The following is a 25,098-nucleotide window of genomic DNA, read 5'->3' as shown; positions in this document are numbered from 1 at the left end:
GGGTATGATTCTGCATACAGATTACTACCACTCCCAGGATTCGAACCATGGCTGTGTGTGCTAAAAATACAACACTTCACGTCTCAGTTGAGTGTGCTATTTGGATTATGTTGTCTATTTTTTCACTGTTTTCTAAGTCTCTCTCAGTTGTACAATATGACCTTGTGATTACAACAGTCATATACAGACGTTCCTAGACATTTTATTTATGTAGCACAGTTTGGGTAACAGTGCTTAATACAACAGTACTATTAAGAGAATGCAACACTTCTTCTTCTTCTTCTTCTTTCAGCTTTTTCCGGTTAGGTCACAGAGGATCACCTTGTCCGCACATTGAATTTGAATGGTTTTGGAGTTTGGAGTTGTCAGCCCCCAGCCCGGGCCCTTCACAGACCACACCACGCACACACACACCCACACCTAGGTGTCAATCCAATACTGCAGCATGTCTTTGGATGTGGGAGGATGTGGGAACCCGGAGGAGCACCGAGGAAACCCCACAGGAGGCATGCAGGACACAGACTGAGCACAGAGGCAGGCCAGAGAACCAGAGAACCTCTGCTGTGGGGCGGCACCTAACCACTGCATGCTTAACCACTCTAGACACTACATTACCATATGATACCAGATTAAACACAAGTAGTCCAGGAGTTAGATCTTTATTGCCAGGCTGTTATCCTTTTATTTACATACAACCTATATGAGATTCTTCCTGCCATGTTGTCTGGTTTATTCAGTACATCCCATACACAATACAGGTTTTATACTGGCAATTAACTTTCTGCTACTTTTAGATTTATTTCTTATGACAGTACATGCAAGATTATTACTAACCTGCCTCACAACACAGCCTCTGCAGCCTACAGGCATGTGTTTCCTGACTCACAGCCCACTCTGCTGCTGCTGTCAATGACATAAGAGGAATATTTAGCCATACCTATCCATAATATACATGAGCTGGCAATTATTAAACAGGTAGTAGGATGAGTACTTATACACAGCTGGGACATCACCCAGCTGCCTAGCTTCTTGGATCCACTGGTCCAAGTGCTTCCTCTTCCTCCGTTTCAGGTTGGCATAGTGATGGCTGACCTGCTCACCAGTTTGAGGGATGCCAGTGGCACTGATGAGGTCACAGGCAAGACAGTCCCAGGCTTCCAATTTATATTGGGAACCCTGGTACTGGCCCTGCAGCAGTCTCTGTTCATGGTCTTTAACGAGGAGTCCTGCCATGACTTTGGACTCCTGGATGCCCCAGTGCTGTGCTTGGAAGGGCAATCCTTCTCCCACACAGGAGGAAACTGCAACCAGTTATGAGATGTATTCCCACCTGTGGGGTTTAAATAGGGCCAATTTCCCACACTTTGCTGTGATAGGACGGATTTGAAAATGCTAAGCTATGGGCAAACCTAAGGTTGCCATTGCTTAAAGGGGTATACCAATGGGCAGATTGATTTAGCTGGGCTACATATTGCTTACAACTAGTAAGTAGGGGTGTGCAATGCTTAGCGTTGCTTATTTTTAAATTTGCACATTATTTGCTGTTTGGCTTTGATTTATCATTCATTACATGTTATATATTTGTTTAGTATCTGTGATTCATGTGTATGTACACTGTATGGGGTCCTTGTGTTTACTGGGGGATTTCACCACTTTATTACAATGACACCTCACATTTGCACTTAATGCAGTACTCCAGTTCACATATATATGTTATGTAGTAGGTTATACAACATAAAACTGTTTATAGATTCATTTCACATGTAAATTATGATTTTGCTATAGTGAGGATTTGTTTGGGTATACAGCAATTTTCTGTACAGCTGTAATGGCTTACTGGTTAACTGCTGTGACTATAGTGTACAGGGTCCTGGGTTCAAGACCTGCCAGGACTGTTTATTTTATTGCTGGGCAGAACAGTGGCTGTTGGATACAGAGTGATTAAGGCACTTTTAAGTAGTTGTAAGCAGGTTTGCGCAGGTTTGTGCAACGGTAAGCAATGCTAACTTCCGGTTAAATATGTTTAGAGAGAGTTAGCTTCAAAATTGCTTAACCTGGGTGTGCATTGCTTACCCTGCGCAAACAGGATTAAACCCAGTTACTACTGCTTAAAAGTGCTTACTCTGGCTTAACCCCACACTAATTTAGAAAGAAATTAAATATGGGTCTTGGGAAAGTGGTAGATGTGGACACTATGGATTTATATTTCATTACACATTATACCTTCATTTAGTATCCCTGATTCATGTGTACATATACTGTATGGAGCACTTGTATTTATCTGTGGATTTTACCACATTATTACAACAACACCTCACATCTGCACTTAATGCAGTACCCCAGTTCACAAATATATGTTATTTAATAGATTATACAGCAAAAAAATGTTCATAATGTGATTTCACATGGAAAATGAAATTTACTACAGTGAGAACTGAAGCAGGAATGACTGCTCTCAAAGCAAACGCTCTACTACACTATTGCAGTTCTGCTTTAATTGAATGTACTTTGCTATTTATCTTCTTGTGCTATTTAAGCTACAGTATGCGTAGCTAAGCAATAGGCAAACCTGCGCACCTATGCTTAAATTTAATCTGTTTGAAAAAAAAAATCTATGCTATTTTCTCTAGGAAGGGACAGGTTTCACTTATTGCTGTGGATTTCTGTGTGCATCTGCAAATTTGGCAGACATTCTAGCAACCTTCCATAGCTCTCAACCTCTTCAGGCAAACTATCTGAACAAAGCTTGACAAACTGTTGTACAACTATGGACATATTTTAATTATTGTTCTTATAAACTTGGGAAAGTTGCTAGAGTAACAGAATTTGTTTTAATATACGTTTTCTGCCACATTTTGGTGTCTGAGACTCAAATGTATGCCATTTTTTCATGGCTTCATTCCTGACATCATCCCATAATTTCCCTGTACAAATGGGATACAGTCCAACTGTATGGGCAACAAATCTGGACATTATGAGATGATTTGTACGGTTGGGAGATATGCCACCTCCTATGAGCATTCACGCTCATTGTAATTGCCAAACGGCACTTCCTCAGTGCAAGGGCGTGTGTATTTTAAGAGCTCTGCTCTCAGACATACCCCTCTGCACTCATCCACACTCCATGTCCATTTAGGAGTAGAGGCAGCATGCCTCCATTACTATGCATGGTGCACTGCCGTGCTGCCCTTAAACGGTCGTTTCCATTCAGGAATAACTTATTCCTGCATGGGAGATTAGTGAATCCTGGGGAGTGAGTGAGCACTGGTGCACAAACACAAACATCTACAAATCTGGGGAAATAGCATGAGAGCAAACATTGCTAATCTACACAAAATCTTCTAAAATATGCCCTTAACAATTCATATGAGCAAAAACAGCACCAGAAATATAATCTATAGATTTCTATGCTTTTTGACAAGATGAATTTTCAGTGAAATGTACCTTCAGTCAAATGTACTTTCAGTGAATTTTTTTTCGAATATTTGTATTTCATTCAAAGCTACCTTTGACCTTTGATGAAATGATTTATATATATATATATATATATATATATATATATATATATATATACACACATATACAGTATAGATATACTATATATATATATATATATATATATATATATATATATGAGTGTGTGTATATATATATATATATATATATATATATATATAAATCCAAATAGTCAGACAGAGAGGCAACCAGAGCATAAAGGTATTAAAGGTCGTTCATGAAACAAATAATCCAAAATTCAAACAGGATAAAAATAAAACGGACTTTAATTTGTGCACACACAGTAAGCGCTTTCACAAAAGCTTCATCAGACCATTAAGTGCTTACTGTGTGTGCACGAATTAAAGTCCGTTTTATTTTTATCCTGTTTGAATTTTGGATTATTTATTTCGTGAACGACCTTTAATACCTTTATGCTCTGGTTGCCTCTCTGCCTGACTATTTGGATTTATTTATTTGTTCTTGGAGGTTTTCGAGAGGCATTTGCATCGTTGGGATCTTGGTTATTGTTTTTTGGATATATATATATATATATATATATATATATATATATAGATAGATATAGATACAATGTAGCTATAATCAAAAAAATCTTAGCTCACTTAAACTTATAAGATGTTTGAATGCTAATATTTGTATCAAGACAATTAAATGAAAAGATAACTAAATTTCTTTTTTTTTTTGCTTTAAAGATACAAGTGGAATATTCCAATAAATTGGAATGTACTTAATGGGACAAATGGATCTATATTTTATAATATGTCACATCAAGGAGGTAAGGCTTAACTGTAAACAGTTGAAAATGTGCTTGCTTGAGACTTGGGTAACAGTTTGCATAAGTGTGTTACTAAAATATTCAGCATTTATACTATTCATGCTGCAAGAACCAGCCTGTTAGAGCTAGTCAGGCCTAATGGCTCTACTGCTTTGGCCTTCAGTTTATAAGCTGAACAAGAGAGCATAAATGACATATCATGTAACTCTAAGTACATCATTTAAACCAATGCTGCTTCTGTGTAACCTCTGAAGAGACAGGATTGTACTAAAAGGACCTTACCCAGTTAAATAAACCAGTCTATTTATTAATTTTATATATTTGATTATTTATGTGTAACAAAATTATTGTTGGTAATTGAGTGTATTATCCAAGCATTATTACTTGACAAGATGGACAGTAATGCAAAATACTTGAAAACTTAGGTTCAAGATGAAGTCCAGTGCTATAGATGAGGACCAGTTAGCTTTAAAAAGGCCCAGTGTTCCCCAATAATGGACAGTTCCCTCCCCCACACTACTGCAGAAATGTTAAAGCAGTCACTGCACTGAGAGACCCTTGCAGAATCAATTCCTCTTGTACTACAAAAGAAAACCCTGAACAAAGGCTTGCAATTTAGTTACTTTTCTGGCTGTAGCTGGATAACTACTAAGTATAGTATAAAACAAGGTCTGAGCCAAATATAAATGAGGGTGATTAGAGATTGAAAAGAAGCAGTCTTTTTACAGAAGGTAAATAAGATAACAGTAATGCATACAAATCCCATTATATGTCAATGGCATGGGAATTCACAGTTACTTTCTTATGTCTGGCATGAGTCATGCAAGGCATTATGGGAAAGAGAAAGGGATGAGGGTGAACAAGATCACGTTGATACATCAAGCACCATTGGCAGCCATGTTGTGGAAAACAGGCTAAAATTACAAATCAAGCACTTATAATTATTTTGAGGTGTTAAAATGGGTCAGGAAACAAAGACAGAATGAAAAAACAGATTTTTTTTTTAGTTTTAGGGTGGAATTTTTCTTTAACAATAAATGGTAATAGAGTTTGTTGGAACTACTAGCTAAATAGTGGGATCCCAAAACTTTCTGTCAATAGCCAGCATATAACCAAACCAAAAAGAATTCAGCAGCGCCGAGCTGAACTAATAACCAAAAGAAAGAAGGTCTGCACTAAAAGGAAAGTCCACAGCAGCTCCTGTTAGCAAAGGTGTAGTCAGCTGCACCACAACAAATTTTTAGCAGATTTTCAAATGACCAAACAAGCTTCTGCTGAAAAATACTGCAAAGAATTTGCCAAAAGTTCAAAATGTTATGCTCTTTCATCCTGGTAATATTCCAAAAACATCGTCAGAGCTGAAATAAGAAAACTGTGTCACAATTTATATAGCCACTTATTACAATACTAATTAAACCTTTAAAGCAACACACACTAAGAGTTATTGAGACTATAAGATCTTTCAAAATGCACATAAAATACAAATCGAATTAACACACACCCATCCAAATATAAATGGCAAACATTCTAAAAATTACTATTTGCAGTGTAATTGGACTGGAAATTCATCTGTAAATCAATACAGTCCTGTCGACATCTGTGTTTATAGCACGTACACCATGTATTAATGATTTTTATTCTCTAAATCAAGTGAAAACTAACTGCAGGCAGAATAATTTGAGTTCTAAGAAACTCAAACTATTAAATAATCTTGAAGGTAAGAACACATTTAGGATTATGAAACTTGACAAGGGAGGTGGGGAGAGAGAATTTCCAATGTGAAGAACAAGATATATGTTTTACACATATTTGTTTCTACTAAATTAAACCTATTGATCAATTAAGCATTACCTTCTCTTCGCACATGATGAGATTTGGTCATCAATACTTGTTACATGGTTCAGAAATTCAGTACACTGTAAAGAGCAAGTGACAGTACCAGCAGGAAACCATCATAAATTCTGGTCCTGCCAGTTAGGAAAGTAAGTGTAGAGTGTCTTCAAAGAGATAAGTCAACAGGTTTTAGCTGAAACTTCACTAGGCACTAATAACTTCACAGCACTTAAATGTACTTAGATGGCCAAAGTTGGTTAGAACATAGCAGTGTCACTTAGCAGCTTGATGAGAATTGTACACAACTTCTGAATAGGAAATCCACAGAAATCTCATTGAGCAATATTATCAATGATTTGTGGAGAAATATGCAAAAGTACATATCCTCTAATTACCATTGCAAACGTGCAGCATAAAATCTGATGATACCCCATCCTCTGCTCTTACATAAGTTTGACTCCTTATTCGTTACTCTCTCACTGCCGGTCTCTGACATTATATTTAGTCCATTATCTAGTGATGTTTTGGACACTGAAATATCCTAAACTTCTTAGACACAACCATTCACTCCCCAAAAACTTTTCTCATGCAACTTTTAACTTCTGCCCTCACCCAACTTTACCACATCTACATTCACCCTTCTCAACTATTACTTCCAAACATCTTTCCTCTACTACCCTTCTTTCCTGATGTACATATCTCAATTTAAAACAGGACAAGTTCACTAGTTCTCATAGATTTGTTATGTAGTACAAAATATTATTTTACAAGAATTCATAGTATAGTACAATTATCATGTACAGTATAAATGCCTTTACTAGTAATTGTATTACTGTTTTGTTTTTTTGTCAGTGAACTGTATTTATTTTTTTTAAATAAACCTCTATTAAATTATAATATATGACATAGATAATCATACATTTATATAAAGGAAAAGAAACCATACTGACATATGTTCAGTTACAAATGTACATCACTTCAAATCTCTCTAGTCCTTGTCAGTCAAATCTCTCCCTATTTTCTGCTGTGTCTTGAGCTGCTATGACTGGTTTTTACAGCTTGTGTCATCTGACTATCTGAAGGATTATTTGAATAATAATAGACCCTGTTAGTTAGCAGCCTGCATATCATTGCTGGAACCTGTGTCTAACAGAACTCTTTTCAAATTATCTGGAAATATACAGAGCTGAGTATATTTTTTGGTTCTTCAGAATTGTGTACTGTAAATTGTTGCTGGACTAATTTTATTCAGAGTTGTGCACTGTTATTTTTGATTCACTGTATAGTTTTTCAGATCTCTGCTGAAAGTGTTTTGTTCCCACCTCCTCCTATTTTCTGCTGTGTCTTAAGTTGGTATAACAGGTTTTTACAGCTTGTGTCATCTGGCTATCTGAAGGATTACTTGCATAATAATAGACCCTGTTAGTTAACAGCCTGCATATCATTGCTGGAACCTCTGTCTAATGGAACTCTTTTTAAACTATCTGGAAATATGCAGAGCTAAGTATATTTTTTGGTTCGTCAGAACTGTGTACTGTAAATTGTTGCTGGACTAATTTTATTCAGAGTTGTGCACTGTTATTTTTGATTCACTGTATAGTTTTTCAGTTTGTTCCACCCACCCTCCCTATCTCTGGTTTGTTGTTTACATTTGGTGGTTTCGCAGTTCCCCACCCCACGGTAGATTTGATCTGGGACACTCCCCCCAGTCTCATCTCTTTACCACATTCTTCCTAATACACTCCTTCTGCACTTGTTTTTAGTCATTTTTAATTTAATTGCATTTTTTTAAACTGTGTTTGGTCTAATGTTGCTACATACTCAAGTGTGCTAGCTTGCACTGCATTTGAATTATTTTTACTGCTGTTTTAGCAACTTTTCTATAAAAAATAAACAAACAAATAAAAAAAACTCCAAGCCTGTTTCCTACCTTTCCTGTAACTACTGTAGTCCAAATACAGACTTGCTGTATCCAGGACTGTATGTAAGCTTCTGAGCACCCCCCCCCAAGCCTTTCTGTGTTGGAGAGAAGCCTTCTAGCTTGTCAGTGGGAGTGGTAAGCACTAGGTAACCTTTCTACCACATAAGGAGTGGTTCTGGCCCAGAAATTGTAATTATTGGCCGTCTGGGCAATCTTTTCCATCTCTCTCAACTTTCTGATTTGAAAGCCTGCATTTGCACTTGTTTCTTTCCTGTAACTAGTCTAGTGTAGATACAGATTCTTAGTTTTTAGCACTTGAATTTGCTTATTCAACGCTCAGCACTTATTCAGAACTTGTTGTAAGCACTAAATAAGCTACTAATTACTATAGCACTAAACCTTCCTCATTACCTATAGGAAAACAGTTACTGCATTTACTTTTCTTACTTGCTTAGAGAAAAACAGCTCATGTACTCACTTTCCTCACTTATCTAGAGGAAAATAGTTTTTATTCAGGCATGTCCAAGGGTCAGCTCCCAGTGTTCTCTCCTGTCTATCTGATGAATCTGGGCATCTTGGGACAATGCAGAAATTGCCTCATGTACACAGACAACCCTCTCCTCCTACCACCCAACACTACAACCTATGAGAGATGCACTTATCTAGCCAAACTGGAGGTAAAGCTCTCTCCAACCAAGACCGAACTTGACATTCAAGAGGCGAAGGTAAACACTTGCATCACACCACACTTATCACATAGTCTCACTAAATCTACACCATCAAAAGCCACACATAGAAACACAAAAATATTTGCGGAGGCTCTCAATAATAATCTGCCCAAACAACAGAGACTTCCAAAGCAGAAACTCAAGCAAATTCCACCCCCAACACAACCCAAATGACACATAGCCCACAGACTCAGTGTGCCACTCAACCACAGCCAATAAGGCAAAACAATGTATCCAACACACTAGTCATATGCGACTCTCTAGTCAGGCACACTAATGTCCCACTCACCAGGCTAAACAAGGAGAAGTTTACTGTCAGCTGCCTGTCGGGTGCCATGATCCGCCACATAACCCACGCACTCAGGTCACTCAACAACAAGCACAAATATGACACTGTCATTGTCCATGTTGGTGTGAATGACCTGAGACATACCACCCTGGACTACATGAAAAGAGACATGGAAGAGCTCTCCAATCTTGTAGCCCAGGCAGGTATGACCCTAGCCCATCGCCCAGAAGGATACCGCAGTACAAGGACAAAATGACTGACTTCAACAATTGGCTGAGCTTCTGGTGTCATTCTAGGGGGATCCAGTATCTGTCTGCTTGGAATGACATGGTCGACAGGCCACGATGCTTTGCCAGAGATGGCCTGCACCTGTCACCCCTGGGATTCTGGATACTGGCTAAGGCTCTTGCCACCCCTATAGTGCCTTTTTTTAGGCAAGGTTCAAATGACAAATTCACCACTGTAACAGGAACAGGAAAGCAAAATCTGAGGGTAATGCTACTTAATGCTAGAAGTCTAAATCTCAAAATGCACTCACTCAAGGCACTCCTTAAAATGGAGAACATCTATATCTGTACAGTGACTCAGACCTGGTTCAAGGCACCAGAGAGCACCCCTCCACTACCAGACTATAACTCATACCACACTTTTCGGCCATGTAACCTGGACCGGAACACCAAAGGTGGAGGTGTGCCCATATTCATTAAGGATAAACACACCTCCGGGCTAGTTGCTCAGCATAATGCATCCAAGGTTATCCAAGTGCAACTAGCTCTGGGCAAAACTGCAATCCAAATTGAGGTTTGCTACAGATCCCCCACCATGCCCCAATATTCCAACTCCTCTTTTCTTGATGTACTGGAAAATATTAGGGTTCAACCAAACACCCTAATAATGAGTGATTTCAACTACCCCACCATTAACTGGGAAAACTACTCATGTACCAACTCCTTCACACAACTCTTTCTGGAATTCATAAACTCCAATGCTCTAGATCAACTTATCCACACCCCCACCAGGGGCAACAATATCCTAGACCTAGTCATTACCAACATGAGTGACCAGTGTTCCACAACTGAAGTTAACTCCTCGTTGGTCTGATCTGACCATAAGCTAATCACCCTTGATATCCACATCCCGACCCCACCCTCCATTAAGGAAACCACGGTAAAAAATCTCTCCAAAGCCAACTTCATGCTTCTTAAGACAGAAGTGGTGAACTTCATGACACCCATGCAGATGGACAATACAGTTACGACTGCTGAATCCTACACAAATGCACACTATAAGCACTTACAGGAGTGCATGGATCGTGCTATCCTAAACAGAACCAAGACGTTATCCTCCAAAAAAAGGAAGCCAATCTGATGGTCCTCTGCCATAAACAAACTGTACAACAGAAGGAAGAAATTGTTGCAAAAGAGAGTAAAATCCCATGAGTGGAGGAGCTCTCTGGTCAGCCTCAGTAAGAAGCTGAGATCCCTTATAAGATCTTCCAAAGCTAGCTATGAAAACAAAATCTCCACTGATTCTAAGGACAACCACAAAGCATATTATACCTATGTCAAGAATATCAATGGCAACACCCAGATCTGCTCTGAGTTACAGCACAACTGCACGATAATTACAAAACCAACTGATATTGCCAACATCCTGGTAGATAGGTTCAGTGCTAACTTTACCCCCCCATCCCCTAAAGGACCCATATCTATACAGGAAGAATGCAGAGTCCCTGTAATCACAGCGATGCAGGTGAAAGCTGCACTCTCTAAAGCCAAAAACACAGCATCCATAGGACCGGACAACATCCCAGGCTGCATTTTACATGAACTTCAGAATGAACTGGCTCCCCACCTAAGCACCATATTTAATCAAAGCCTCACATCAGGCTTTGTGCCCATTGAATGGTGTACAGCAACAGTTATCCCACGCCACAAAGGGGGAGCCACCACTGATACCGGGAACTATCACCCTATTAGCCTGATGAGCCTGGTCTCCAAGGCCATGGAACTTATCATCGAGGAACTCATAAACAAAGACATTGGTAACCTCCAAACTCTGGATTCCACCCAGTTTGGGTTTGTGAAAGGCAGATCATGCCTCCTGAATCTGATCGACTTCTTTGAGGAAGTCACCAAAACCGTAGATGAGGGTAAGGTGGTTCACACAGCCAGTCTTGACCTCACCAAGGTTTTTGACACCATCCCCCATTCTGAAATTATAGCTAAACTCACTAAACTAGGTATAAATCCCTACATCACAAGATGGGTTGCCAACTGGCTCACTGACAGAACTCTCACTGTAAAAGTTGCACGCTCCAAATCTGACCTCAAACCAGTGACAAATGGAGTACCACAGGGTTCAGTCCTGGAACCTCTCCTGTTTGGTATTTACTTCTCTGAAGTACAGGCTAACACAGAAAGCCTATGGCTAACGAAGTTTGCAGATGACTGCAAACTAGGAACCATAGTCGAGTCCCCAAATGATGTGAAAATCCTACAGAAGGGCCTCGCTGAGACTGATGTCTGGTGTCAGAGCCATGGGCTCAAGCTCAATGCCAAAAAGTGCATTGACATCCCCTTTGGTAAGAACTCTGTACCCATGAACTACTACATAGGCAGCAGTGTACTTAACACCGAATGTGTGATAAGAGACCTTGGGACCCAGGTGGACAGTAGTCTGTCCTTTGATAGTCACATCGCCACAGTTGTCAGGAAGTCCTTCTACATTGCACACCTCATCATAAAAGTGTTCTCATCCAGGAAAAAAGAGGCCATTGTTCCCCACTACTCGACACTAATTAGACCCATTATAGAGTACAAAGTCCCTTTTGGAATGTACCTCACAAGACATCTGCAGCAACTGGAAAGGCCACAGAAGTATCTCACAAAGAGGATTACTGGCTTCAAACAGATGCCTTACACTGACCATCTCAAAAAAACTCAAGCTTTACTCCGAGCATATCACCTACTCTGAGGTGATCTCTGCCTAATATATAAAGCTATGTCAAACTAACAGCTGTTGGACATGCTACACCTAAAGAAATCCCAATCCCTCTGAGCTACATGGTCTAGGGACCTAAACCTTGTCACCACAATAAACAGGACATGCTGGAGGGATAGATTCCTGTCCCAGAGACTTCCCATACTCTGGAACAGGCTGCCCATCTTTGTCAAGCAAAGTTCTTCATTAGCACTCTTCAAGAAAAATCTTGATGAGTAGATGGGAAATAGGAAATACACCCTGAAGATTACTTCTGTGTCTCTGCTCGACAGTGGCACAGGAAAATAACTTTCTTGGGTGGCATAAGCCAGTGAACCTTGTTGGCTAAGCTTATGTAGGCCCTTGGTTTGATAGCCTAGTGCCTACCTATGAACCTAAATATTGCAAAGCTCATTCAATTCCCGCCTTCCCCTTAAACCTCATTCCTCTTCCAAAACATTATTCTGCAGGTATTGTTTCCACAATTCCCATTTTTCTATGTGATTTGCTCCTACCCTTTTCTAAAGATGCCACTACCAGTTGTTTTATCTCTATTATACAATGACCCCCCATTAATATTCCAAAACGTGCACACTGATTGGTCAGCGTGCATGTTTTAAATCAGAGTTATAGTAATGGAAAACGATCCGGTTGCCCGGACTTTTTCCATTAGTATAACTCTTTTTTTATAGGTGTCTCGCTATGTTAAATGAGTTTAACATAGCGAGACAGCTTTAAAAAAAGCAACGGAGATTCTCTGTTGCTCTTTTTAAAGCTCTCTCTCTATGTTAAACTCCTTTAACATAGCAATACACTTTGCAAAAAAGCAACGGAGATCTTGCTTTCTCCGTTGCTTTTTTCAAAACTCTCTCGCTATGTTAACTGTCTCACAATGTTAAATGGGTTTAACATAGCGAGACAGCTTTAAAAAAAGCAACAGAGATTCTCCGTTGCTTTTTTTAAAGCTGTCTCGCTATGTTAAACTCCTTTAACATTGTGAGACAGTTTGTAAAAAGCAATAGAGATCTTGCTTTCTCCGTTGCTTTTGCCCACAGCTTCGCCCTTGTGACCAAACCACACCAACCGTGGGTAAATCCAGCATTACCGACACCCAGGCATGGGTTATTGCTATATTACTATATATTCACTGCATTAATTACTCTGTAACCATCTTGTTATATTAGCTTGTCTCTTTTTTATGTTTATAAAGCCTAAGCTGAGCTTGAAAATGGTCCGCCTAAATCTGTGCTTTGTCCCAGTAAACAAATGCATAAATAAATACAAATACATAAAAATAAACAAATAAATGTTATGCAGCTATAACAACACTTGTCTGAATTAGTATAAAAATGAACTTCTGTTTTATAAGAGGACATTTCTACCAAGGCTTGGACCTTAAACAACTGTCTTTATCAATGTGCATGAATTCTATTGATTTTGTTTGTGTTTTAGCCTGTCTAACATTGTCTGGGCATCATTTCAATTACACTGTTGATGTTATTATATCAGTTACAGTGTTGATCTTGTGGTAACCCTTACTGAAACAGTAGTCACATGTGACCTTCTCCTCACCCGTTTAATACATGATGCAATCTGTTTTCTTCAGCAGCAGTCTGTCTACATGAGCCCTTGCAGATTTCATAGTGGTAGCTTTGCTAGCTTAAGCTGCCATGAATTCTTCACAGTACCAGCCTTGGCAGGTGCCCTATTCACATATTTTCATGATTCATATTCACTAGTCACTTGAGTTCATGTTACATTAAAGAGTATTGTGTCACTTGTTCTTTCTCTTGAAGTTTTCTTCTAATAAATATTTCTTCAGAAAACATTCTGAATTTATGACAAGAAATCTGTATTTCTATCATTACCAATGACAGTGTCTTGTCACGGAAGTGCATTAACAACAGTGCTCTTGATAGACAACCTATATCAGAAGATATTCCTCCCGAATGTCAGTTTTGTTTGTGGTCCTCTCGTAACATAAACAAATGTCAGCTTTGTAGAAAAAGTAATAACTCGGCTAAGGTAATAAGGCTGAAACATTTACATGCACTTTTATTACAGAAGAACATACAAAGCTATGTCAAACCCAGAGCTGTTGGACATGCTCCACTTAAAGAAATCCCAATCCCTCCGAGCTACATGCTCTAGGGACCTAAACCTTGTCACCACAATAAACAGAACATGCTGGAGGGATAGATTCCTGTCCCAGAGACTTCCCATACTCTGGAACAGACTACCTATCTTTGTCAAACAGAGCTCCTCATTAACACTATTAAAGAAAAATCTTGATGATTGGATGGGTAATAGGAAATTCACCCCAGGGATCACTTCTGTGGTTCTGCTTGACAGGGGCACAGGAAAATAATTTTCTTGGGTGGCAAAAGCCAGGGTACCTTTTTGGCTAGGTTTGTATAGGCCCTAGGGCTAATAGCCTAGTACCTACCTTTGAACCTATGAACCTAAGAAGCAGTATAAACTTGAGACAAAAAGCTGGCATGATAAAACGAGAAGGTAAGGAAGACCGATAGAAAAATAAACAATAATTATGGAAGAACTTGGTAGAGAGATGGTAATTGCAACAAAAGAAATAACTGTGGAAGAAAACAAGGCTTGGATGTCAAGCTGTATTGGAGATGAAGCATCAGACAGTTCAACAAAAGGAATTTTACGTGTACTGTGCGAGTGAGGAATAAAGTCACAGAAAATTGGTTCATGACATGAAGATGGATCTTAGATGACCCCATTTCAAATGTGTCAAGTAAATATATTCTTCCTATTTGACAATGTAATTTGGCTCTCAAGGGGGATGTTTTACCAAGAAAACTGAAGCGCATTGGTACAGATTCAGCAATAGTCAAGAGAAATAGGAATGTATATGTTACCATTAGGGAGGAAGCACAGATGACTGCATCTTTTCAAGTCACACCTCATGATCCACAACAACCTGTCAGTTCAAAGGCAAATACTAAGCTATCAGTTTGCCGACTATTATAAACCTAGCCAGCAATTAGTGTTGGTCCAGTTTTTGCAAAGACTGTCAACAGTGCATGTCAGGAAGCCAATTACTGATTACAGGTATTTTGCTGAATAATATTTAATAAATTATAGCAGGCAGTTCAATCACAGAGAGTGATACTGTCAGAGTGAATCCTAAACCAGCAGACATCCTGACATACAGGACCATCATACACAATTTCATAAAACTGTAGTTGCCTAGACTCCAATACTCACCTGTAGTGAAACAGAAAATAAGGGAAGAGGTCGCCATTCCCTTATTTTCTTTAGAAGTAGAATTTTTATAACAATTCTGCTACACAACTGTACACCAACTAGGATGATAAGAAATTATTGTCTAGGGTTTCCCATACAGGAAACGCCATATTCAGAGAGACTACTAATGTTATAATAGAAATATGTAATTTTTGCATCAAATGACTTATTGTCTCTGAAGCAAAGACGCTGAGAACCTCTGCATAGGTTTATAGGTTCATAGGAGGTTACTTGGCTAGCAGTCCTAGAGCCTTTATAAGCCTAGCTATGTTAATCCTCGGTTGTCCCAATTGTCGTCCTTGGTTAGATGGACATGCTTTACAGATTAGCACCAACTACCCCTGTCCATGAGGGACATGGGCACCACCCCTGGGATTAATTTGTGGTCAACCATCCATTTGTCCAGGGTGCGCTTAGATAGGGTCACTGAGGAGCTCTGCTTCACATGAACTGAAAGTTTATTCCAGAGCAGCAGCAGTCTCTGGGAGACATACCTGTCTCACCAGCATGTTCTGTTAATGTCACTGGCAAAGTTGAGATCCCTAGAGCAAGTGACTCTAGTGCCATCTGCTTTGCGGATGTGCAGCATTTCCATCAGGTCAGTGTCAGAGACTGCCCTGTAGGCCAGGCACAAGTTGCCTATCAGAAGCCTGTATGATACAGAGTACAGTGACAGGGATTTCAGTTTATCCATGTAGGTCATGGTTTGGAGGCCCTGTATCTTCTGAGTGAGAAACCTCTGTGGTCTCTCCAGATTCTGCAGGTGTCTAGTAAGATACATGCAGAAGGGAGCATTGTACTCTATTAATGAAAATCAAAAAGTCGACAAAGCAGCTGAACAAAAGAATAGATCAAAAAACTGCTCAAGGCTTGGAAAATACGAAACCACAGACTAGCGTAACTTCCACTTTATTCAACTCTTTCATAAAAAACTTCTTCAGAACCAAAAGGAATGTTACATCAAGCATTCATTTAAATACTGCACACAATTAAAATCAATTAATCAATTACATACTGTAAAAACATAATTAAAGAGCCCTTTACAAAAAGCAAACTCTTCATTCATCATTATGCACTATAGAATAGGCATAATTGAGAACATTACAATAACAAACATTATAAAACACATGCTTTACGATCTTTTAAGAAACATTTAATATTGATGGCTTCATTTAACCCAGGTAAATGATCCGCCTGTAGTTTAATTTGCCATCTAGCCTCTCTATGAGCCAAAAAATTCCTGTAATCACCCCCCCTGATGTCAGGTTCACAGTGTTCCAAAATAGAAAACAGAATTTTTTAAAAACCAATACATTCAACACTATGTTTATAAAATATTTGGTTTTTGTCCTTTTTTCCAATATTATACATATGTGGAAGTTACGCTAGTCCGTGGTTTTGTATTTTCCAAGCCTTGAGCAGTTTTTTGATCTGTACTCTATTAATGGTCTGATTAGGGTCAAGTAAAGTGGGGTTATAATATCCTTAGACCTGCATGTGATGCCTTTACTTATAAGATGGGCGATTTAGAAGGCCTTCCTTACTACCGTGGAAACCTGGTGGGCAAAGTTCAGATTGCTGTTGTCCTGTGTTCCCAGATCTCGCACCCCTGGGTCTGAACTTAGAGGGGTGCTGTCAATATTGTAATTAGTGGGGAGTTCCACTTTGTAAAATGGGATAATAGTGCACATTTTTGAATTTAGGTTTAGATCATGACTTTGGCACCAGTCATTTGTTTATGTTAGCCCCTCCTGTAATATGCTAACATTGTTGGGGGACTCAATGATTGCACCTTGTTTGCAATCATCATCAAACTTAGTAAGCCAAAGACTGTCTACTTTAGCCTGGATTTCCAAGAAATAGATTCCAAATAATAAAGGGCCCATTACAGATGCTTGCGGTAAGCTACTGGTGATGGGTCTACTGGTAGAGGTGGAGTCACCAACTTTGACAGTATATGTTCTGTTGGTGAGCCAATTAGCTACCCATCTAGTGATGTAGGGGTTAACACCTAGCTGGGAGAGTTTTCAATGATTCTCGAGTGGGGGATTGTGTCAAACACTTTGGCTAGGTCCAGATAGGTGGAATCCACTGTCTTACCTTCATCCAGGGCTTTGGTGACTTTCTCAAAGAAGTCTACCAGGTTCAGTAAGCACAATCTGCCCTTAACAAAGCTAAACTGGGTTGGTTCTAGAGTTTAAAGGTTGTCTATATGGATCTATAGTTCCCAGGGTCAGTTGATGGTCCCCCTTTATGCAAGGGCATTACTGCTGTTGTTCCCAATTTTGCTGGTGCAAAAACAGTTCTCAGGCTATGGTTAAACAGAACAGCAAGTGGGTCAGCTAGGTCCTGTTTTAGATTTCTCAATAAACAACCTGGGATATTATCTGGTCCCATTGAGGCCGTGTTTTTGTCAGATATGGCTTGATCTCTAGAGATACTAGGTAGGGAACTGGTATCAGGTAGGCTTTGGGGTATGGCTGGTGGGGATAGGGGGTTGAAGTTTGCACCAGTTCTATCAGCTACTGTAGCAAGTTGGCAATTTCCTCCAGAATAGTATGAATGGTACCATCTACTACCAATTTGGCACATAGATGGGCACTCCCTTTTAGATTTCAGACATAGCTAAAGAATGCCTTATGACTGTCGTTGGCTAGAGATGCTATTTTAGCTTCATAATTAGCTTTAGACATCTTTGCAAAACTTCTGATTTGCTTGTTCAGTCTGTGGAGGGAATTCTTCCTCTGCAGAGACAGTTGCCTCTTGTTCTTGGAGATCAGTTTCTTCCTTTTGTTATACAACCTGTTTATACTACATGCCCACCAAGGTGGCTTGTTTTTTCAGGGGGGCCTGGTTTTAATCCGGTCAGGTACAGCTGAGTCTGTACAGTTGCTAAGATGATTATACAGGGCATTTGTGTACATCTCTGCATAGGAGTCATTACTGCCTGTGCTTGCCGGAGGTATAACATTTTTTATACTATCACTTAGTAGGCTGTAGTTTGCTTTGGAGAAGTTCCTTAGTTTTTTTTTTTTTTTGCTGCTTTGGGGGTGTGGGGTCCAATTTTTACTTCAAATTAGACTGATTTATGATCCGACCTTACCAGGGGGCAGTGAGGTGAACACCCATGTTTATGAGTACTATGTTGAACACGTTAGAACCCCTTGTGGGGTACAGACTATCTGTTTCAGAGCATTTGCATTGACAAAGTCCAGGAACCTCTGGGCGAGCACGTTTGAGCTCATGTATGTTACCCAGTCGATAGAGGGATAATTGAAATCTCCCATGACTAAGGTGTTGGAGTGTATGGCAAGTGACTCCAGTAATTCCAGGTAGGTATTGTGCTTTTGTTTCATGGAGGGGGACCTATAGCTAGCAATGATGTGGTAGGGTATTTTGCATATAGTTAATTGGGCATGGAGTATTTCAAGACAGTCATACTGTTTGACCAATCTGAGGTGTACTTGGCTTCGGTGAAGATGGATACACCTCCACCTTTGGTTCTTTCACACTCATTCTGAGGTCTGAATGTGTGGAAGGCATTGTAGCCTTGCACAGCTGGAGTGCTCTCTGTGGCCTTGAACTATGTTTCGGTGATTGCACAGACATCAGCATCTTCCAAGGTGAGGAATGCATTAAGGGAGTACAGTTTTGTGTTTAGACTCCTATCATTAAGCAGCAGAACCTTGAGTTAGTCTTGAGTGGATTTTGCAGTCACAAATTTTGTTGTGTTGACACTGCCTAAAAAAGGCACTATGAGGGAGGCAAGGCAAGCACATTAGCCAGTATCTGAAAGTCTACGGGAGACAGGTGCAGACCATCCCTGGCAAAGCAGCATGGACTGTTAACCATGTCTTCCCAGGGTGACAAATACTGGATCATCCTGGAATGACACCAGAAGCTAAGTCAATTGTTGATGTCAGTCATTTTTTGTTTATATTGTGGCATCATCCTGGGTGAAGGTAGAATGCTGCTTAGGGCTAGGGTCGTACCTGCCCTTGACACATAATCTGATAGTTCAGTCATGTTTCTCCTCATATAGTCCAGGGAGGTACGTCTCAAGTAGTTCACCCCCAAATGGACTATGACAAAGTCATAATAGTACTTGTTGAGTGACCTGAGTGCATGTGTGATCTGATCTGATGGATCCTGGCACTCGATAGGCAGCTGACAGTGATCTTCTTCTTGTCCAGTCTGGTGAGGGGGACATCTGTGTGTCCCACTTTGGATTTTCCTATGACAAAGACATTAGGTTTCCAGGTGTTTGTCTTAAGGGCTTATTTGGTAAGACACTATTATGTGTGTTGTTATGTGCAGTGGTTTCTATACATGTTGAGGTGTGTGCAGCTAATTTTCACTTGGGAGGTCTCTGATCTTTTGGCAGGCTTCTATTGAGTACTTCTGCATATGTGAGTTTATGTGTTGTGTCCTGAACTTGTATGAGAGGTGACGTGCATGAGCTGACAACTTGTTTGATGTCTTGTTTTTTGTTACACGAGATAATCATTTACATATTGATCATGTAAAGTGGTTGTCAGTATACATGAGGCAATTAGTACATTGCTTTAGGATGTCCAAGTCAATCAGACTGGCCAGAGAAATGGTTGGAAAGTGACCAGCCATAATGGCAGGTTTATACTGTAGTACTATTGGGGGAGTGGGTAAGTTAGATCAGTATATGATGCAGGAATAACAGGGAGGCCTATTCTGTTGACGGTTTAGGGAGAAGAGCTGTGGCAGTGCTGCTCGGTGTGAAGGTGAGTTGCCTACAGAGCAGCAGGGGACTTGGGAGGGTTCTACTGGCAGACATCTTTAAGTTTCCAGGTGTTTGCATCTACACAGGACAACACTAACCCCCATTGTGTAATGTGCAGTTACATGCAAAAGCAAGGCTTAAATACAGGCAGAATTCAACAGTTTTAGACAAACTACCAATGGGAAAGCTCCAAACTAAGCTTTCAACAGCAATTCTCAACTCAGATGGAACCTGAGCTACACACTTCTATCAAAAGAGTGCATGGCGATCCTCTTAATGTAAGATGGCTGTTTTAGAGCACAGCAATATCAAACAGTCTACATTTAGTTTGCAGTGGATATCTTGGATTTCAATTCAGATGAACATCTGATCTCTGGCTCACCAAACTCTGAGCAGCACTGGTTAACTGAGAGCAAAACTCTCGCAAACATGAGGCTTAAATAAGGAAGCTATGATCAAGACTTGTTTATCTCATTAGTAACAAATCAGTGCCTTCAGCTCAATAAATGGAAACCATGTACCTTGTGTCTGTGAGGTAAAGACTTTAACCATTATACCAACCTCAATCCCTAGTTTTATTTAAGATGCCAGAAGTACCTTAGTAGTTAAAAGGTACTGTTGGTATGTACCGGATATGCTACTGGCAGTTTTGCTAATTAGTAGTTAAGCATATTTGAAGGTGACTATTTTACTGAATGTGATGTATTCAGTTTCACAATTTAACACTTGGAATGTGTCAAGTAGCTGAAAAAATTGCATTTGCCTCTGCATTTAGCTAATTTCAAAACATTCCTAAAATGTTCACATGTCCCTCAGCTAAGCCAAGGATGTTACAAGCTCTGTGACATTTCACTCTCCATTAACTGTTGTTGTTAATATGAATTAATTAGTATGATTCTTGCTATACTTAACTAATGCTGTAAGTAAGACTTTGCTTATCAACATCGAGCCTTAGAATAAGATATACAGTATGTCGAGGATATCTAAAAATAGACATTTTTAATTCATATTTTTAAAAAAAAAGATCTAGTCATGTTACTAATAATTCAAAAAATTCTAAAAGAAAACAGTGTCACTGTTGATTGTCCCAGCCTATTGTGAAAGAAGGGAGTTGGACGTGTTTGATAAGAGGACATTATTGTCCTCCAATTTATTAATATTAACAATATGTTACTTAACTCAGATGGTTAAATATGAATGCTTCACCTAAGTACAAATGTTATTGTTGTATCTTTCGGCTTTTCCTGGTTAGGGGTCGCCACAGCGGAACTCCGGTCCGCTAATGATTGGCAGTAGATTTTTACATACAGAGTTGCCAGCCCTGACGTACAACCTTCAGTGAAGGTACGCCCACTCACGCATGTCTTCACACAGAAGACGCTTTAGCTGAGAATTGAAGAGGACAACTTCTTACTGTGAGGTGACAACGCTACCGCAACACCATGCATGGTTCTTTTTAAGCTTTGCCTAAGAAAAATCAACAGGGAGAAAATCTCTCTGACCAAACTTCAACAGTTGACAAGGTGGTAGTTCATATGATGTCATATGAATGTGGCTGTTTATATACTTTTATATGAAGAGCAGCTTCTCGGGATACTGTTAGAAGGCAAGCTTGCCTAAAGAGACAGTCTCACTAAGATGATGTAAACAAAGGAAGACTGATCTCTCAATATGTCAGGGTGTTGTGAATTCCCAATGACCAGATGAAATCCTCACTGAATTTGATAAGGAATATAGACCCAGGGCTGCTGGAATAAAAAAGGCAATTAAATAAGAGGATGCAGTAGCTCGGAGGAGCAATTTAGAAGTTCCAGAGATATTTCCACTAACAGCAGAGGCAGACCATAGACTTCCTCTGTCCTTACTCCAAACAGAGCAGTCATCATATCAAGATAGGAAGATTTAGTACTGTCAGGAAATTCAGCAGCAAATTATTTTAATCAAATAAGATCCCCATTTGTTATCCAGTGTATGCTTACCTGATTAACCGACAGATAAGTACATAGCCATATTTGGAAGATTGCCTGATTACAGCACATTCTACATCAACATTGCATCACACATGACACTATTTCACCTTCCAATTCCTTTGAGCAGAGCTGGAGTGCTACAGATCCAGAATATTTCTACCACAGAGCAAGTAGACAGATAGATATATCACATTTCATAGACAAAATGTCAGTGATGTTGAAAAGTTCTGTAGGTGATTACCTCATGTTGCTGAGGCTTATGTCTTCTTAAATACTGATGGCTCCACACATGAGATTCTATTTGACTCCAGGAAAACTGGAACATTCTAGACCTGGAACACTCTAGAATGTTCTGGAACTATGCAGTAGACTGTTTAGAATAATGGCACCTGTTTTGCCAACAACTGAAGAAGTGCTGATATTCTGGGAAAAATAGACCAAGCTTTTCTTTCTATAATGCCTTTCTGTCCTCAGTGCTTGCCTTTGATTATGTCTGTGAAGCTGAGAGTGAAATCCACCTGGTTTCCCCTTAGGTTCTTTCCTCTCACCAACATCAGAAAAATAAGCCAGGTGTTTCTGGCTCTAAGAATTATGCGGCCAAGTTTAGCATGAGGAGCTATTCAAGCAAGTAAACATGCTATAATAGTAATACGGTATCTGAAAAAACAAGGAAAGCAGATCACACCTGTTATACCACAAAACAAAAGGATTCATGAAATGGGTGACAGAATACAAAATATACCACCATGTATTCTACCCATTGGGAAAACACGGCTCCCTAACAGACTTACTAAGCAGAAACTTATTTTTGCTCACAAGTGGTATTTAGACAGGAAAGGTATTCAGAAGATACCAGCTCAATTAGTCCCCCAAACAGACTTCCTTACATTGGAAGACAATATCCAGTTTAGAAATTCAACTCCCTCAGGTAGCATTACAAGCCAGAACATCAGATATCATCTCCTTCCACTGAGCTTAAGTTCTGCTTCATATACTTACAATGTATCTCTCTCTTCTTCCCCTCTCCAATAAGAAGGGATACTCTCTGCTTCATCTACTTATGTTAATGTATGGTTAAATCATACTAACCATGCTAAGCCATCAACTAGGTCTGTAAGACCCACGTGTAGTTGTCTTGACTTAATTCCCACTGTATGAAAGCATGTTGCTTAAGGTATAACATTGTGCCCAATTTCTAATCCATGGCCTGATTTTCTTGCCGAACCTTACACTAATTATGCTTAATGAATTGCCTAGTAAGTTTTCTTACATGGACAGTGATATGAGGCTGTGAACACCAAATGAAAGTTTCACCTTCTGTTCTTTCTGACAATTGCCCTGTTAATATTCGTGACCTTTGCTAGATCTTACTTTCTATAACATAACTGTTTTTAATGCTCAAGTTTGAGAAACTTCTGGATATGATGGTATACTCTGCCTGGGTCTACCTGAGAACACCAACAGTTTGAAATGCCGATGACGAGAACACTGACACGGAAGACCAACAATGGAAATAACCGACATTTTCGAAATCCCGGCGCTGAAAACACCGACATGCGAAATGAGTGTGACTGTGTAAGTATGCGATAGTGACGGACTTTAGGGTTAGGGTGCGGGTAAGGTAAGTGTGCGATAATGACGGACCTTAGGATTAGGGTTTAGGTTAAGGTTAGTGCACAGATAGTTGTGTATGTAAGGTTTAGTGTAGGTTTGTAAGGTTTTTGGTGTGCTTATGTTGTGTGTGTGTTGTGAGTCGGTGTTATGGTGTTCGGTAATGTGGACTGTCGGTTTTGTGTGGTTTCAGCGTTTTGGTGTCGGCGTTTTGGCTGTCAGGTTTGTGGTGCGTCAGTGTAGTGTAGGGGATCCCTCTTTCTGACCACACTGTGACATTGTGTGGTAATTTGTTTTTTTTTTTCAGAAAGTGAAAATATCTCTTTTCTGTGGAGGATGAAGACCCCTCTTCCAACCATATTTAATGCAAATTATGTAGCATATCAGAGAAAACAAGAAAATTAGAAACCTGTGCACAAGGTGAAATGCATCTTGAAGTTTAGAAGCATACAGATATCTGTATGCATGTGGATTCATAACCTAATGTCTAGAAGTTGTTCCTGAAATACTAATAAGTAATCATTGCAGTTCAGATTTCCAGCATTTCCTGTGTTTCACACCATATGATTATAAGTGAATTGTGCATGCACTTATCTTAGATATTTGATAAAATACTGCAAATTTTCTTACTGTAAAAGTATCATGTTCCTTCCCTATGCAGACCTTACGTTAAATGGTTACAGCCCTACTGATGGGATTTTGAAAATTAATTCAGGGCATGTTGGATTCTATCGTGTGCTGTATGCTACAGAAAGCTGGGGGAAAATTACAGAACAGTTGATGACATCTCATAAGGTAGGTGCTAGTGTCACAGCACTCTGTTCTGAAACTATATATTAAATGAAAACTTTTTACAGGCCTTAATGCCTGGTATTAGGATGCCGACCAACTTAATCGGACTTTACTCATAATGTAAGTATATGGTTGTATGTTGTTTCTTCCAAAAAAGCAACATATTGATTATCAGATTATGAAACACAAATGCTCGAAACAACCTATCAAACAAAAAACAAAAGGAAGGTAAACATTGCTTTTTTTGTGGGGAACAAGCCACCCTACATCTCCAACATGCCTTGCTACTTATATATACCAATTCCAAGATTGCACAACTGTGTGAAAAGAGCAATTTCCTTCATCCCTCCTGCACTGTGATTTTGCACTGTAATGAAAGCTGTCATGTGCAATAAATTGATTTTCAATGACATAAGCCAGCCTTCCTTCCATTCAGAAAAAGAAATGATCCACAAAATGAATATAAACTATATATATATATATATATATATAGTTATATATATATAGTTATAGATAGATAGATAAATGTCCCAAGTGAAATGGTGAGTCATATAGCCTGTAAATTACAGCATTTTATAATATTAATGATCTTCTTTTTGCTTTTTTCGGGTTAGGGGTCACCATAGCAGATCACCTGTCCACTCATGATTGG

The 25,098-nt window shown here is 39.4% G+C and overlaps 1 protein-coding gene across 2 annotated transcripts in view; it reads left to right on the top strand.

The window, feature by feature from the left end:
* Nucleotides 1-25,098, top strand: part of LOC122793449 (glutamyl aminopeptidase) — a 792,963-nt gene that overhangs the window by 590,572 nt on the left and 177,293 nt on the right. For both annotated transcript variants that reach the window (XM_044061461.1, XM_044061462.1), the window contains exons 12-13: nucleotides 4,209-4,291; nucleotides 24,316-24,449. In XM_044061461.1, coding sequence (XP_043917396.1) covers nucleotides 4,209-4,291; nucleotides 24,316-24,449 — 217 coding nt within the window. The remainder of the gene's footprint in view (nucleotides 1-4,208; nucleotides 4,292-24,315; nucleotides 24,450-25,098) is intronic.

The sequence above is a fragment of the Protopterus annectens genome, chromosome 2.part0 (genome assembly GCF_019279795.1).
Source record: "Protopterus annectens isolate FY-2018-M chromosome 2.part0, PAN1.0, whole genome shotgun sequence".
Lineage (NCBI taxonomy): Eukaryota > Metazoa > Chordata > Ceratodontiformes > Protopteridae > Protopterus > Protopterus annectens.
This window is presented reverse-complemented; position numbering and strand designations above follow the sequence as displayed.